The following is a 15,324-nucleotide window of genomic DNA, read 5'->3' on the forward strand; positions in this document are numbered from 1 at the left end:
GGAATTATCAATCTGTCGTATCACAGCACGCTGAAAATCTTATCATTATATTTAATTGAAGGACAGAACGCTGTTTTAACGCATCAAAGGACTGCCGACATTTATTCGTTATTACAAAGTACAACAGAAATGGATTCATCAATGCCAGATAAAGGATCTCTAATACATCCATCGGCGTTATCACATAGCCGGCAGCTTCGCGCTCAGCTAAGCTCCCGGGGAACGATGTTCTGGTATCATACAATGAAATCTCTGAAGATCAGAGCAACAGTTCATTAGAACCCCAACAAAAGCGAAATTAGATGTCTAAGAGTTATCATAAAATGTAGGTCAACTAAATGCTATATTAGCAGTGTTCTATATAACAGTACCCACATTACACGTCTCCGACATATGTCATTGTTATGTCTTGTCGGAATGTTACGCATGAAGTCAGTTGTATCACAGGTAGCATATTCATAAATAAAGACAAAAATAATTGTCAAGTCAATACTTTATGAAAAACTACTTTGGCAGGTTGTGAATTCAGTCAAGTTCAGGTATACACAGCCAACATCGTAAACGAAACTTTTAAAACGGATTATTATTTGTTTGTAATATTGGACTCGGAGTAAATACACTCATCATTATGTATATACTCTCTGATACAGAGAGAGATAAGAGAGATAAATAGTGTTTTTCTGTGTCTCGCATTAAACTCACAACAATAAAATTACAATGTTACATACGGATAACAGTGTAATGCCCAGCCATACTGGCATATGGGAAACATGTATGCCTGGTAGAAAATGATTAGATGTAAACACAGACGCACGCGCGTATGTACGCACGCAAGCACGCAAGCACGCACATACACACACACGCTTGTAACGTAGATCAGAATAAAAGTAGCAGTCAGTTTAAAAGTGGGCTTCATCCTCTATCACAGTATGTTGTTTAATTTCCGTGTAGAACTTGCATACTCTGTCGTTTAGAGGTATAGGTGGCTTGGAAATTCTGCCTGTCTCCATCGCTAAGGGGAAGCTACCGAATCTAAATGTAGATAGCACTCGGCGATGGTCCCGATATTGGACAGACCGCACGTAATCACTTGTTGATGGTTCATTTTCATATAATCTATATGTACGTAGCTTATTACCGTTAGGTTAATCACGATCATTTCATAATTCCCGAGTCCACATGTCAGTAAGTCAAGTTAAAGACGTTTAAATTACTTTCCGCTACAACGGTTGGCATCTGCGGGGCTTGAACTCTTTGGTGCCGTAGTTCATGATACTGATTTGGTTGAGTGTGTGTTCATGATGGTATATCACAGGCTTTGAAAATCTTAGTATTGACAAATAACCGCAAGGTTCGTCAAGCAGTAAGTTTATCTCGGTGATTATGGTTCTTCAACTTGTACTTGGGACAATGGTGGCTTCCCGCGTCAACTTCTGGAGCAACGCCTTCCTGACCTTCTTACGCATGAAGGCGTACAGTAGAGGATGGGCAATGGTGGTCAAGTATGCAACCACCTGACAACACAACTGGGCAGTTTCCAGATTTAAGTCCCCTTCCATGGTCATCTCAACCACAGTGACGGCCACGTGAGGACCCCATAAACACATAAACGTCACGACAATCACCAGTGACATGCGTAGTATTTTCCGTTCCTGATCACGAGCAAATTCCCGTCTAGACTGGTCCTGACTTGATAACGATACCGCAACAACGGCAGCCTGAATGGCGACCCGTTTCCGAGCAACGCGTAAGATGGCGACGAAAAACATGATCATCCCGATAGTTGTGATGGCAAAAGTTAAGACGTAAAACAATTCGTAGAAATAATATGGCCCCAAGGAAGACATAAGTTGGTTGCAGCTTAAAGACTTATTTGTACTCAGACTGTTGATCGTTGATTGGTCAAAGCCGATAAATGGCGTACAGAATGCGAAGAAGGCCAGACTCCATATGAGGGCCATGACGATTGTGACTTTCGTTGTGAAGACCTGTCGTTTCGTGGGCGTCACGACAGCATAATACCGGTCGAGACAAATCATCAGCAATGTCATAGAGCTTGCCACACACACCAGCGATATTATACCCTCCATGAAGAAACAAAACAGAGCATCCTTGAAGCGGGACGTCAGAACCATTGTCAACGTCATGGGAACAGCTGTCAGACATATCACCACGTCGACGACGTTCAGATTCGATATGAACGTGTTACCGCGCTCATCAGCGTTTTTCAAGGATTTAAGACTGATAACAAGTACAACAATATTGAACACAAGTCCAAACAGAAATTCTGATATTAATATTATTGATGCCACGACCACAAAAGCAACATGAAACTCCCCCTCCTCCTCCATAGCGTAAGCGTTTGTCATAAAACTTCACAAAAATCTTTTCTTCACATCAGCTTGTCCTTTCTGTTCGAATTCTTCTGACTGTAACCCTTCGGTTCATATTCTTGATCATCTAAAGAAAAACAGATAATCAATTTTTTCATAATGTTTTGATGCTATAAATCAATTCGATAAAATTGGTATCCCAATCTGATAAATATGTAAATGAGGTCACCTGAGAGCAACTACTTAATACGCTCCGTACAGTTTTCCATTTAGGTAACACGGCGGTTTTAACATATAAACTGTGCACAATGGACAGGACTGACGAGTTTTTCGAGTCTCCTTTATAAGCCAAACCCGTTCACTCTGAAGTGCCTACTATAACATTTCTTGGCAACTAAACAAACGGTAAATACAAAACATAAAACAAAATATTGAGTTAGCTTCATGTATGGGTTGGGAGTTCTTTCAATCACCCTCCCCGTCATCAGCTAATTACAATCATGAATCCAACTCCTAAGCTGGGCCACCCCTCACCTACTTCCGCTAACACCACATTCATTGTTTACGGTGGGGGCCATTCCCCTTAGTGCAACCCCCTAAATAACTACGATTTGAAAGGTTGGCACTATGATTAATGATAACAGTTATGTCGTTTCCAATCAAGAGTTTCACTATGACATCGATTATCTCTTATATTCTACTTTAGGAAATTATTGTTAATATGGCATGAATAATACGGGAATATTGGCTTTCGTGAAATACACCGCGCATGGATATGATATTCAGAGTACAAATAGTGCACAGGGTGGGTGAATTCAATGACGTCTTTCTCGATCTATAGAATGCTAAGATACACTTTTGTCTATTAAGTTGATACCACTCACCCCATTTTCATTTCTGAAATACACAAGAATTAATCTGACTTCAGACTTAATTCCTACCGAGGTTTTAGCACGGTCTAATTTGTGTCTATATGAGTGGCCGCGGATAATAGTGTATGTATTTGGTGTTTGAACAATATAAATATCTATTTCGGGTCATATATTGTGCTTTGGGTATATCTGTTTATGATATGAAGAATTCTAGTTACGCCGCTGCTGTGTTTAATCATAGCGGTGCTAATTCAGATACTTTCAAAATGTTTCAGTTAGTTCTGAGTTTTTCAATATGCTTTCCTAAGGCATGCCTTTGTAAATTAATAGCTTTTTGCAACACTCGGCACTGCCTACAGCCTTTATGTCTTTTGACAATGCAGGTATCTTCCTTCATATTGTTCCTGTCCTGGTTTTAAGAACAAACAGTGTTGGTTGGTAACGTTTCTTTTGCTCCTTTGTGAATAAACTGAAAACGCTGAAACGTTTCTCAGCTGATATCCCTTTCACTGTTGCTCGAAGGGCTTCCTTGAACTGCTGTTCTACCTTTACAATCAGCTTGCAACTGTACGCCGATCGCGCCGCCGAGGACTTCATTATTTACACTGGGATTCCTACATCAGTACGCAACAGGCATGGAACTGTATTTTCTGTCTATCGATTTATTGGTTACTTGTATTTATATTTGAATCGGTACTTTTACGTGATTGAATGAATCGTGTCGTTTGAGAATCACGACATTATTTCCCACTTAAGTCTTATTAGTTAGTATCTAATCTTGAACTACAAGGGTGTTTTGTCAATATAAATACTGTTGGAGAAACTAAAGGATTGCATGTTAAATTTCAGATATACCCCGAAGAAGAGCAGTAAGTGTTTGGCAATTGACAAAACACGGAATTCACACATTTACTCGTGTTTGTAGTTTGCTGACATGAAGCATTTTTTTCTATATTGAATGCCGTTGTACCCATTATTCTGTAATATTGTATGTTTACTAAGTCTAAATATTCCAACTAACGGTATCTGTGTTGATTACTGCTGTGTTTAAATGTGAGGCGTTTACTTCAAGAAGAACAATGAGACGTTGCTGTGCATATCATCCACGTGATAATGTTATAGTAAGTGCTTATAGAGACGTCAGGTGCTTGTTTCAGTATTAAATTCCTCAGAGCTCGAGTACAATGTTATTTTAACAAAACGCAGTTTATTTTGCTTTAGGACCCGTGAAGATGCGGGTTAGAATTGACCTTCAGCAACCCATGCGTCTAACGGGATCGGGTGGTCAAGCTCAGTGATTTGGTTGATGCATGCAATCGTATCCCAATTGCGTACATCGATGCTCATGATGTCAATCACAGGGTTATCTGGCCCAGATTCGATTATTTACAGACATGCGTCATATAGTTGGAGTGTTGCTGAGTGCCGAGTTGAACAATAAATAGAAAATTGTCTTTATTTAATTATATATAATCGATAGTGCTTGTGACATCCCAGTTAATGCCGAAACAACCTTAGCCTGTGTCGCGCTGATACCATCGTAAAGAAAATAACAGCAGCATAACTTTCGGATTTTCTTGTCAAATAGCTAGTTTATCTTATGTCGTGACACAACACGATGATGAGATAAACATTTGACAATATTAGCCAAATATTCTCTGTGTGTATTATTGATATTCTAAGCATATTATTCATAAGTCGTGTTTTTGATATATGCCGAGACATGTTTCCAAAGCGATAAGAAGATGACATATATTACTGGTTCGGAATATAAATGTTTTTGGCTCTCTTTATAGATATATCGATACCACCTGTAGTTCAGTGTTATATGCCCCACCCTACGTACACCGTGCATTGTAACATACATGATCTTGTCTTCTGATCACCAGGTGTCGCCAATAACTCATGGCGTCTTATAGACCTGTTACACGGGTAACAATGTGTTTGTTGTTTAACGCCTCACTCAGAAATATTCCAGCTATATGAAGGAGGCACGTACATATTGGGCGCAGCTCTACACATAGAATTGCGGTGCCTTATACCGCTGTACCGTCTTTGCCCGGGGTACTGATGCATACGCTATGCCAGTCGCCACAGGATTTGGTTGAAGCTTATCTGTTCACGAACATCTTCATCATGTCATCAGAAATCCTATCAAATAATATCGAGTATGAATAAGATCAAGATCTTAAAGTTTCCTGTTTACTTACCACACGAGGAAGAGTCGTCATTATCCGTCCATGCTTGATTGTGCTGTGAAAGCATTAACGGATACCGTCCCTCAGTGGGAAGCCTGCCAATAGACCAGGTACCAGTGAAACCCAATAACTTCAGTATTGTCAATTACAAGTATCTAGGCTGTCAATAACATCGATCCTACCTAACACACCCACATCGTCAGAGTAATGCACCAAATGTTGTTGCAAATATGCTTCTATAGTTTTCGGGGCTGAGTGTTTTAGAACTGATTGTTATTTCCCATTACAAGGTGAACCGATTTGGTATCTGGCAAATACAATTTGTTTGGTTTAATGTCGTGTTTGAACATCAACTTCAATGACCGTTCTATCAAAAAATCGTATCCGATTTGATAAAGAAGCTATGTTTAATGACGTTCATCGACCCGACTCAAAAAACACATTCATAATATAAGCGGCAAACCCATTTTCCTGGCCACAAGAAATCTCTTCTAAAAGCAGAGTCGATTGTACGTTTTCAACTGTATCGCTAGCATGTGTTTATGAATCACTATCGAATTGTTGAGGATACCACTGTTCGCGAAAAGGCGAGCGTATCCTGCCCTACCGGTGTCGTCCGATGCAAACACACGTAAAGGGAAATGAATTATTCACCCCAAAAACACGGGAACATGTCGTACAAGTCAAAATAGGGAATTAACTTATACACAATTCAGATTATATAGATTATATAGATATAGATAGTCACACCAGTTAGCTTATGATAGATAGTCACTCACACCATTTAGCTTATGATAGTAAAGACAAAATATCAAAACTATAATTACGAATAAGTCTTTGAGTTCCCGGTCATAAAATACATTTTTCTAATCAGAATTCAACAAAATTCCCAAATGACTGCCTACAGACAAGAATTATTCAAGTTGCTTTTATTCATTTGAAAACAAAACAACAGTTCGAATACCTTCAACGTGAAATCCCAGCTAGACATTAACTCGCCGCTTTCGAGAAGAACCTCCCTCGCTGTTGAATGCATCCGAGACATTGTAAGGTCTGTCTCCCCTATAAGTTGTCACGAAGCTAGTATCAGGTATCCATTTTACCACGCCAGGAGAATCGCATACTGTTATTAATCAAAACAACACGCGCTGTCGTCTGCTACCTCTCGGGTTGAAGACGTGAATATCGATCTGCACACAAATCGATGACGTCATATACACGTGTGGGTCGTAAAACCAACACAATGGTTATTAAGTGAATTCGTCTCACCTGCAAGAATTAGTAACAAGATAGATTTGTACGTACCTCAATTATTTGGTCTCATAATGCATCGTTTACTGAGAGATTGATGATGCACAGTAAAATCCCGTGTGCAAAAAGAAATCTCTAATGACAGTCACGAAGTCCACACATACGTACATACATGTACTGTTATCTGTAAGGGGGTTCGTCCAGTGAATCAAGATCATGAAGGTGTCGTTTAATCCTCGTCTAATCATGAGGTTTTACATATCGTTTGCATACTTTATAGGACCTTAAAATCGAAAATTCAGAATAACGATGAAATCAGGATGACAAGGGAATTTTATACGGCCGACGATAAAGACCGCTTTGACAATAAAAATAACCCAAGGGATTTTTCTGACTAAAAAACAAATTCCGTACACTGGATTATAAAATTTATATATTTCTTCTTTTTCGACCAACCTAACAATTTTATTCTACAATCTAATTCCTTAAACCATAAAAACAAAACCTGGCCCAATTGGAATTCTTCAAGATTGACAGTCAAGCGATTGGCACCGGTTCGGAAGGGAAATTTATTATTTCCTTAAATTAAAATCTTAATGATAATAGAATAGCGTAAAATCACTTACTGCAATAACCGAACATGGGCAGCATAAAAAAGTCGAGATACATAGTGGGCTGATCAGATCATATTCTACTCCGTGGTATACAGGTTCGGGGCAGCAGTACTGGTGTAACCCTATGTCAAAACACAGGTTTCACAAAAACGAGTCGTTCATGAATAATTCACCAGAATCGCACGCACTTTCTTTTGGTTTGGTGAGACTATCTTAGGAGCCGTTTTTTTGCTGAACAGGTTGGTGTCCCTTTTTCTTACCAGAATCCGATTGTCGCAGGATCAGGATTATGATTCTTTGTTTGACAGCACCATACCCGTGCTCGTATGTTTCACCAGAGCCATCAGTTAGCATAATAACTGACAGTCACCTTTGTTTCTGTTGCTGCCTCATTGCTATTATAAGTCGGGTTCAAAAAGTATTACATGATTGTCAAGCACGTTTTAGACACGACTATTCTACAATTGATAATGTATTTGTCCTACAATCTGTATGTCAAAAGTATTTGAGAAAACCAAAACACAGATTCTATACAGCTTTCATAGATTTTCGTAAAGCATTTGACTTTGTTGACAGAAATAAGCTATTGTATGTACTTCTCATGAAAGGTGGACATGGGAAAATGTTTAGAATTCTAAAAGATATGTATGACAAGGTCGCAGCTTGTGTTAGAATCGGACATTCGAAAACTGAAATATTTACAACACAGTGTGGAGTACGCCAGGGATGTATGTTGAGTCCTGTTTTATTTATATTTTTATAAATGAGCTTGTAGATGAAATGAAGAAATGCGGATTGAGAGGTGTTTTTGATAGAGAAGGACTAAACGATATCATAGTGCAATTATTTACTGATGACCTAACATTGATTGATGACAGTGTAATAGACCTACAAAGAAAACTTGATGTGTTAAAAGGTTATTGTAACAAATGGGGCCTAGAAGTTAACCTGGAGAAGACCTGTATTGTTGTTTTCAGAAATGGCGGATACCTAAGAAATTCTGAAAAATGGACTTATGATGGTAAACATATGAAAGTAGTATCCCACTATAAATATCCCTGTATTGTCTTCACATCCAAATTAATTTGGTCAAAAGCGTGTGAAACATTAGCACTACAAGCCAGAAAGGTTTCGTTTCCTATTATTATCCAAACACTTTCCTAAAGGTAGCATCTACAACATGTGACAGTAAAAAAGCTTCCGTTGTGTTATATGGTTCGGAAATTTGGGGTTACACTTCTCGTGCAAATATTGAAAAAATTCAGAGTTTTTGCTTTAAACGATATTTTTGTGTTAATAAAAAGGATCAACAAACGCTGTACTAGGCGAAGTAGGCAGAACCTACTTATGTGTTAATTATTTTAGTCGTTGTAAAAAGTATTGGTGATGGCTGTTGTATGTGGATGGTTGTCGATACCCAAAAGCATGTTATGACATGTTGAAATCACAGGATGAAAACGGCAGCCACAACTGGGTAACGCATGTTCGTTTGCTGCTGTTAGAAACCGGATTTACGTATGTTTGGATCGCACAGTAATGTGGCAGCATATCAAATTTTATACATTTGATACAATGTTCTAAGCATTGGCATGCTAAAATTATTTCTTCATTATTTCTAAACCATTATTCTACATATAAGTCTGTACTCGAACCAGAGAAATATATTGTGGAGTTATGTCCAAACAAGGATCTTATCCGCATATTATTTATCTTCCGATGTTTGAGCCATAAGTTGGGTATTCAACACTTTCGTTACAATGACAAAGTCAATACTGATATACTTAAGTGCAAGAAATGTAATCATAATATAATTGAAGATGAATACCATTTCCTTTTAGTTTGTCCATTTAATATGGAAAACAGAAAACTCTACATCCCAAGTTATTATTACCAGTATCCATCACGAGCAAAAGTTTATCAACTAGTAGCATAAAAAATGTTAAGATAATCAAACATATTGCTATATATTTAAAAAGAAATCTGCCTGTATAATGTATCATAAATATTGTATTTAGACAGTATAAGAGTTGCCCCACTTGTCCACGTGCAAAGATTTATCTCATGCATTGTACTCTTGGCCATGCGGCCTTTGATACCGAATAAACTTTTTCTTCTTCGGGTGACGCGGGTGGCCCAGTGGGTCAAGACGTCTCCTATTCAGAGTCGTGGGTTCAAATCCATGATATGATTCGCCCTGTTGTGATGCTTGATGTATCAGTACCATCTCCGTGTTCGTCCTAGTGTAAACGTGTGAAGGACCTGCATCACTTTGGGCTTGCTCCTATAATTAAGCCGACACACTAGGATAAAAAAACCTCTTCAAAGTCGCGTGTCAAGTCATGGTGTCAATCACTAGATTGTCTGGTCTAAACTCGATTATTTACAGACCTCCGTCGTAGCTGGAACATTGCTGAGTGCAAAATAACTCAATCAATCAATAGAAGAATCTATTCATACCGTATTTCTTCTAATATGGTCTGGGGAAAACAGTAATAAACGCCGGCGCCAACACGAAAGATTTTGGTGCTGGAAGCTGACTAGAATTTGGTTTCAGACAGGTATCCAAACCGCAATTTGCAGATAAGACGCAAGTGAGGACGTGAAGACATCGAATCGCCCTCGTGTTGCTGCTTGTAAAGGGTCAGCCACCCTTCTAGAAACTGTCTCATCCCTCGTGTTGCTGCTTGTAAAGGGTCAGCAAGCCTTCTTGGAACTGTCTCTTCCCTCGTGTTGCTGCTTGTAAAGGGTCAGCAAGCCTTCTAGGAACTGTCTCATCCCTCGTGTTGCTGCTTGTAAAGGGTCAGTCAGCCTTCTGGGAACTGTCTCTTCCCTCGTGTTGCTGCTTGTAAAGGGTCAGCCAGCCTTCTAGGAACTGTCTCATCCCTCGTGTTGCTGCTTGTAAAGGGTCAGTCAGCCTTCTGGGAACTGTCTCATCCCTCGTGTTGCTGCTTGTAAAGGTTCAGCCAGCCTTCTAGGAACTGTCTCATCCCTCGTGTTGCTGCTTGTAAAGGGTCAGACAGCCTTCTAGGAACTGTCTCATCCCCCGTGTTGCTGCTTGTAAAGGGTCAGTCAGCCTTCTAGGAACTGTCTCATCCCTCGTGTTGCTGCTTGTAAAGGGTCAGACAGCCTTCTTGGAACTGTCTCATCCCCCGTGTTGCTGCTTGTAAAGGGTCAGACAGCCTTCTAGGAACTGTCTCATCCCTCGTGTTGCTGCTTGTAAAGGGTCAGTCAGCCTTCTAGGAACTGTCTCATCCCTCGTGTTGCTGCTTGTAAAGGGTCAGACAGCCTTCTAGGAACTGTCTCATCCCTCGTGTTGCTGCTTGTAAAGGGTCAGCCAGCCTTCTAGGAACTGTCTCATCCCTCGTGTTGCTGCTTGTAAAGGGTCAGTCAGCCTTCTGGGAACTGTCTCTTCCCTCGTGTTGCTGCTTGTAAAGGGTCAGCCAGCCTTCTAGGAACTGTCTCATCCCTCGTGTTGCTGCTTGTAAAGGGTCAGTCAGCCTTCTGGGAACTGTCTCATCCCTCGTGTTGCTGCTTGTAAAGGTTCAGCCAGCCTTCTAGGAACTGTCTCATCCCTCGTGTTGCTGCTTGTAAAGGGTCAGACAGCCTTCTAGGAACTGTCTCATCCCCCGTGTTGCTGCTTGTAAAGGGTCAGTCAGCCTTCTAGGAACTGTCTCATCCCTCGTGTTGCTGCTTGTAAAGGGTCAGACAGCCTTCTTGGAACTGTCTCATCCCCCGTGTTGCTGCTTGTAAAGGGTCAGCCACCCTTCTAGAAACTGTCTCATCCCTCGTGTTGCTGCTTGTAAAGGGTCAGCAAGCCTTCTAGGAACTGTCTCTTCCCTCGTGTTGCTGCTTGTAAAGGGTCAGCCAGCCTTCTAGGAACTGTCTCATCCCTCGTGTTGCTGCTTGTAAAGGGTCAGACAGCCTTCTAGGAACTGTCTCATCCCCCGTGTTGCTGCTTGTAAAGGGTCAGTCAGCCTTCTAGGAACTGTCTCATCCCTCGTGTTGCTGCTTGTAAAGGGTCAGACAGCCTTCTTGGAACTGTCTCATCCCCCGTGTTGCTGCTTGTAAAGGGTCAGCCACCCTTCTAGAAACTGTCTCATCCCTCGTGTTGCTGCTTGTAAAGGGTCAGCAAGCCTTCTAGGAACTGTCTCTTCCCTCGTGTTGCTGCTTGTAAAGGGTCAGCCAGCCTTCTAGGAACTGTCTCATCCCTCGTGTTGCTGCTTGTAAAGGGTCAGTCAGCCTTCTAGGAACTGTCTCATCCCTCGTGTTGCTGCTTGTAAAGAGTCAGACAGCCTTCTAGGAACTGTCTCATCCCTCGTGTTGCTGCTTGTAAAGGGTCAGCCAGCCTTCTAGGAACTGTCTCATCCCTCGTGTTGCTGCTTGTAAAAGGTCAGTCAGCCTTCTAGGAACTGTCTATTCCCTCGTGTTGCTGCTTGTAAAGGGTAAGCCAGCCTTCTAGGAACTGTCTCATCCCTCGTGTTGCTGCTTGTAAAGGGTCAGTCAGCCTTCTAGAAACTGTCTCATCCCTCGTGTTGCTGCATGTAAAGGGTCAGCAGCCTTCTAGGATGTGTCTCTTCCCTCGTGTTGCTGCTTGTAAAGGGTCAGTCAGCCTTCTAGGAACTGTCTCTTCCCTCGTGTTGCTGCTTGTAAAGGGTCAGCCAGCCTTCTAGGAACTGTCTCTTCCCTCGTGTTGCTGCTTGTAAAGGGTCAGACAGCCTTCTAGGAACTGTCTCATCCCCCGTGTTGCTGCTTGTAAAGGGTCAGCCAGCCTTCTAGGAACTGTCTATTCCCTCGTGTTGCTGCTTGTAAAGGGTCAGCAAGCCTTCTAGGAACTGTCTCTTCCCTCGTGTTGCTGCTTGTAAAGGGTCAGACAGCCTTCTAGGAACTGTCTCATCCCTCTTGTTGCTGCTTGTAAAGGGTCGGACAGCCTTCTAGGAAATGTCTCATCCCCCGTGTTGCTGCTTGTAAAGGGTCAGACAGCCTTCTAGGAAATGTCTCATCCCCCGTGTTGCTGCTTGTAAAGGGTCAGCCAGCCTTCTAGGAAATGTCTCATCCCCCGTGTTGCTGCTTGTAAAGGGTCAGTCAGCCTTCTAGGAACTGTCTCATCCCTCGTGTTGCTGCTTGTAAAGGGTCAGACAGCCTTCTAGGAACTGTCTCATCCCCCGTGTTGCTGCTTGTAAAGGGTCAGTCAGCCTTCTAGGAACTGTCTCATCCCTCGTGTTGCTGCTTGTAAAGGGTCAGACAGCCTTCTTGGAACTGTCTCATCCCCCGTGTTGCTGCTTGTAAAGGGTCAGACAGCCTTCTAGGAACTGTCTCATCCCTCGTGTTGCTGCTTGTAAAGGGTCAGTCAGCCTTCTAGGAACTGTCTCATCCCTCGTGTTGCTGCTTGTAAAGGGTCAGACAGCCTTCTAGGAACTGTCTCATCCCTCGTGTTGCTGCTTGTAAAGGGTCAGCCAGCCTTCTAGGAACTGTCTCATCCCTCGTGTTGCTGCTTGTAAAGGGTCAGTCAGCCTTCTGGGAACTGTCTCTTCCCTCGTGTTGCTGCTTGTAAAGGGTCAGCCAGCCTTCTAGGAACTGTCTCATCCCTCGTGTTGCTGCTTGTAAAGGGTCAGTCAGCCTTCTGGGAACTGTCTCATCCCTCGTGTTGCTGCTTGTAAAGGTTCAGCCAGCCTTCTAGGAACTGTCTCATCCCTCGTGTTGCTGCTTGTAAAGGGTCAGACAGCCTTCTAGGAACTGTCTCATCCCCCGTGTTGCTGCTTGTAAAGGGTCAGTCAGCCTTCTAGGAACTGTCTCATCCCTCGTGTTGCTGCTTGTAAAGGGTCAGACAGCCTTCTTGGAACTGTCTCATCCCCCGTGTTGCTGCTTGTAAAGGGTCAGCCACCCTTCTAGAAACTGTCTCATCCCTCGTGTTGCTGCTTGTAAAGGGTCAGCAAGCCTTCTAGGAACTGTCTCTTCCCTCGTGTTGCTGCTTGTAAAGGGTCAGCCAGCCTTCTAGGAACTGTCTCATCCCTCGTGTTGCTGCTTGTAAAGGGTCAGACAGCCTTCTAGGAACTGTCTCATCCCCCGTGTTGCTGCTTGTAAAGGGTCAGTCAGCCTTCTAGGAACTGTCTCATCCCTCGTGTTGCTGCTTGTAAAGGGTCAGACAGCCTTCTTGGAACTGTCTCATCCCCCGTGTTGCTGCTTGTAAAGGGTCAGCCACCCTTCTAGAAACTGTCTCATCCCTCGTGTTGCTGCTTGTAAAGGGTCAGCAAGCCTTCTAGGAACTGTCTCTTCCCTCGTGTTGCTGCTTGTAAAGGGTCAGCCAGCCTTCTAGGAACTGTCTCATCCCTCGTGTTGCTGCTTGTAAAGGGTCAGTCAGCCTTCTAGGAACTGTCTCATCCCTCGTGTTGCTGCTTGTAAAGGGTCAGACAGCCTTCTAGGAACTGTCTCATCCCTCGTGTTGCTGCTTGTAAAGGGTCAGCCAGCCTTCTAGGAACTGTCTCATCCCTCGTGTTGCTGCTTGTAAAAGGTCAGTCAGCCTTCTAGGAACTGTCTATTCCCTCGTGTTGCTGCTTGTAAAGGGTAAGCCAGCCTTCTAGGAACTGTCTCATCCCTCGTGTTGCTGCTTGTAAAGGGTCAGTCAGCCTTCTAGAAACTGTCTCATCCCTCGTGTTGCTGCATGTAAAGGGTCAGCCAGCCTTCTAGGATGTGTCTCTTCCCTCGTGTTGCTGCTTGTAAAGGGTCAGTCAGCCTTCTAGGAACTGTCTCTTCCCTCGTGTTGCTGCTTGTAAAGGGTCAGCCAGCCTTCTAGGAACTGTCTCTTCCCTCGTGTTGCTGCTTGTAAAGGGTCAGACAGCCTTCTAGGAACTGTCTCATCCCCCGTGTTGCTGCTTGTAAAGGGTCAGCCAGCCTTCTAGGAACTGTCTATTCCCTCGTGTTGCTGCTTGTAAAGGGTCAGCAAGCCTTCTAGGAACTGTCTCTTCCCTCGTGTTGCTGCTTGTAAAGGGTCAGACAGCCTTCTAGGAACTGTCTCATCCCTCTTGTTGCTGCTTGTAAAGGGTCAGACAGCCTTCTAGGAAATGTCTCATCCCCCGTGTTGCTGCTTGTAAAGGGTCAGACAGCCTTCTAGGAAATGTCTCATCCCCCGTGTTGCTGCTTGTAAAGGGTCAGCCAGCCTTCTAGGAAATGTCTCATCCCCCGTGTTGCTGCTTGTAAAGGGTCAGCAAGCCTTCTAGGAACTGTCTCATCCCTCGTGTTGCTGCTTGTAAAGGGTCAGTCAGCCTTCTAGGAACTATCTCATCCCTCGTGTTGCTGCTTGTAAAGGGTCAGCCACCCTTCTAGGAACTGTCTCTTCCCTCGTGTTGCTGCTTGTAAAGGGTCAGCCAGCCTTCTAGGAACTGTCTCTTCCCTCGTGTTGCTGCTTGTAAAGGGTCAGTCAGCCTTCTGGGAACTGTCTCTTCCCTCGTGTTGCTGCTTGTAAAGGGTCAGCCAGCCTTCTAGGAACTGTCTATTCCCTCGTGTTGCTGCTTGTAAAGGGTCAGCCAGCCTTCTAGGAACTGTCTCTTCCCTCGTGTTGCTGCTTGTAAAGGGTCAGTCATCCTTCTAGGAACTGTCTCATCCCTCTTGTTGCTGCTTGTAAAGGGTCAGACAGCCTTCTAGGAAATGTCTCATCCCCCGGGTTGCTGCTTGTAAAGGGTCAGCCAGCCTTCTAGGAAATGTCTCATCCCCCGTGTTGCTGCTTGTAAAGGGTCAGCCAGCCTTCTAGGAACTGTCTATTCCCTCGTGTTGCTGCTTGTAAAGGGTCAGCAAGCCTTCTAGGAACTGTCTCATCCCTCGTGTTGCTGCTTGTAAAGGGTCAGTCAGCCTTCTGGGAACTGTCTCATCCCTCGTGTTTCTGCTTGTAAAGGATCAGCCAGCCATCTAGGAACTGTCTATTCCCTCGTGTTGCTGCTTGTAAAGGGTCAGTCAGCCTTCTGGGAACTGTCTCATCCCTCGTGTTGCTGCTTGTAAAGGGTCAGCCAGCCTTCTAGGAACTGTCTATTCCCTCGTGTTGCTGCTTGTAAAGGTTCAGTCAGCC

At 43.2% G+C, this 15,324-nt stretch overlaps 1 protein-coding gene across 1 annotated transcript; it reads right to left on the bottom strand.

The window, feature by feature from the left end:
* Positions 1-223: 223 nt before the first annotated feature.
* LOC124112922 (G-protein coupled receptor 22-like) lies at positions 224-6,566 on the bottom strand. The gene is made up of 3 exons (XM_046473120.2): positions 6,368-6,566; positions 5,416-5,498; positions 224-2,460 (listed from the first exon to the last, which is right to left on the bottom strand). The coding sequence occupies exon 3, from the start codon at positions 2,367-2,369 to the stop codon at positions 1,392-1,394; it is 978 nt and encodes a 325-aa protein (XP_046329076.1). The 5' UTR covers positions 2,370-2,460; positions 5,416-5,498; positions 6,368-6,566; the 3' UTR covers positions 224-1,391.
* Positions 6,567-15,324: the final 8,758 nt, after the last annotated feature.

This window comes from Haliotis rufescens, unplaced genomic scaffold (assembly GCF_023055435.1).
Source record: "Haliotis rufescens isolate VD_foot unplaced genomic scaffold, xgHalRufe1.0.p SCAF_5, whole genome shotgun sequence".
In the NCBI taxonomy this organism is placed as follows: Eukaryota; Metazoa; Mollusca; class Gastropoda; order Lepetellida; family Haliotidae; genus Haliotis; species Haliotis rufescens.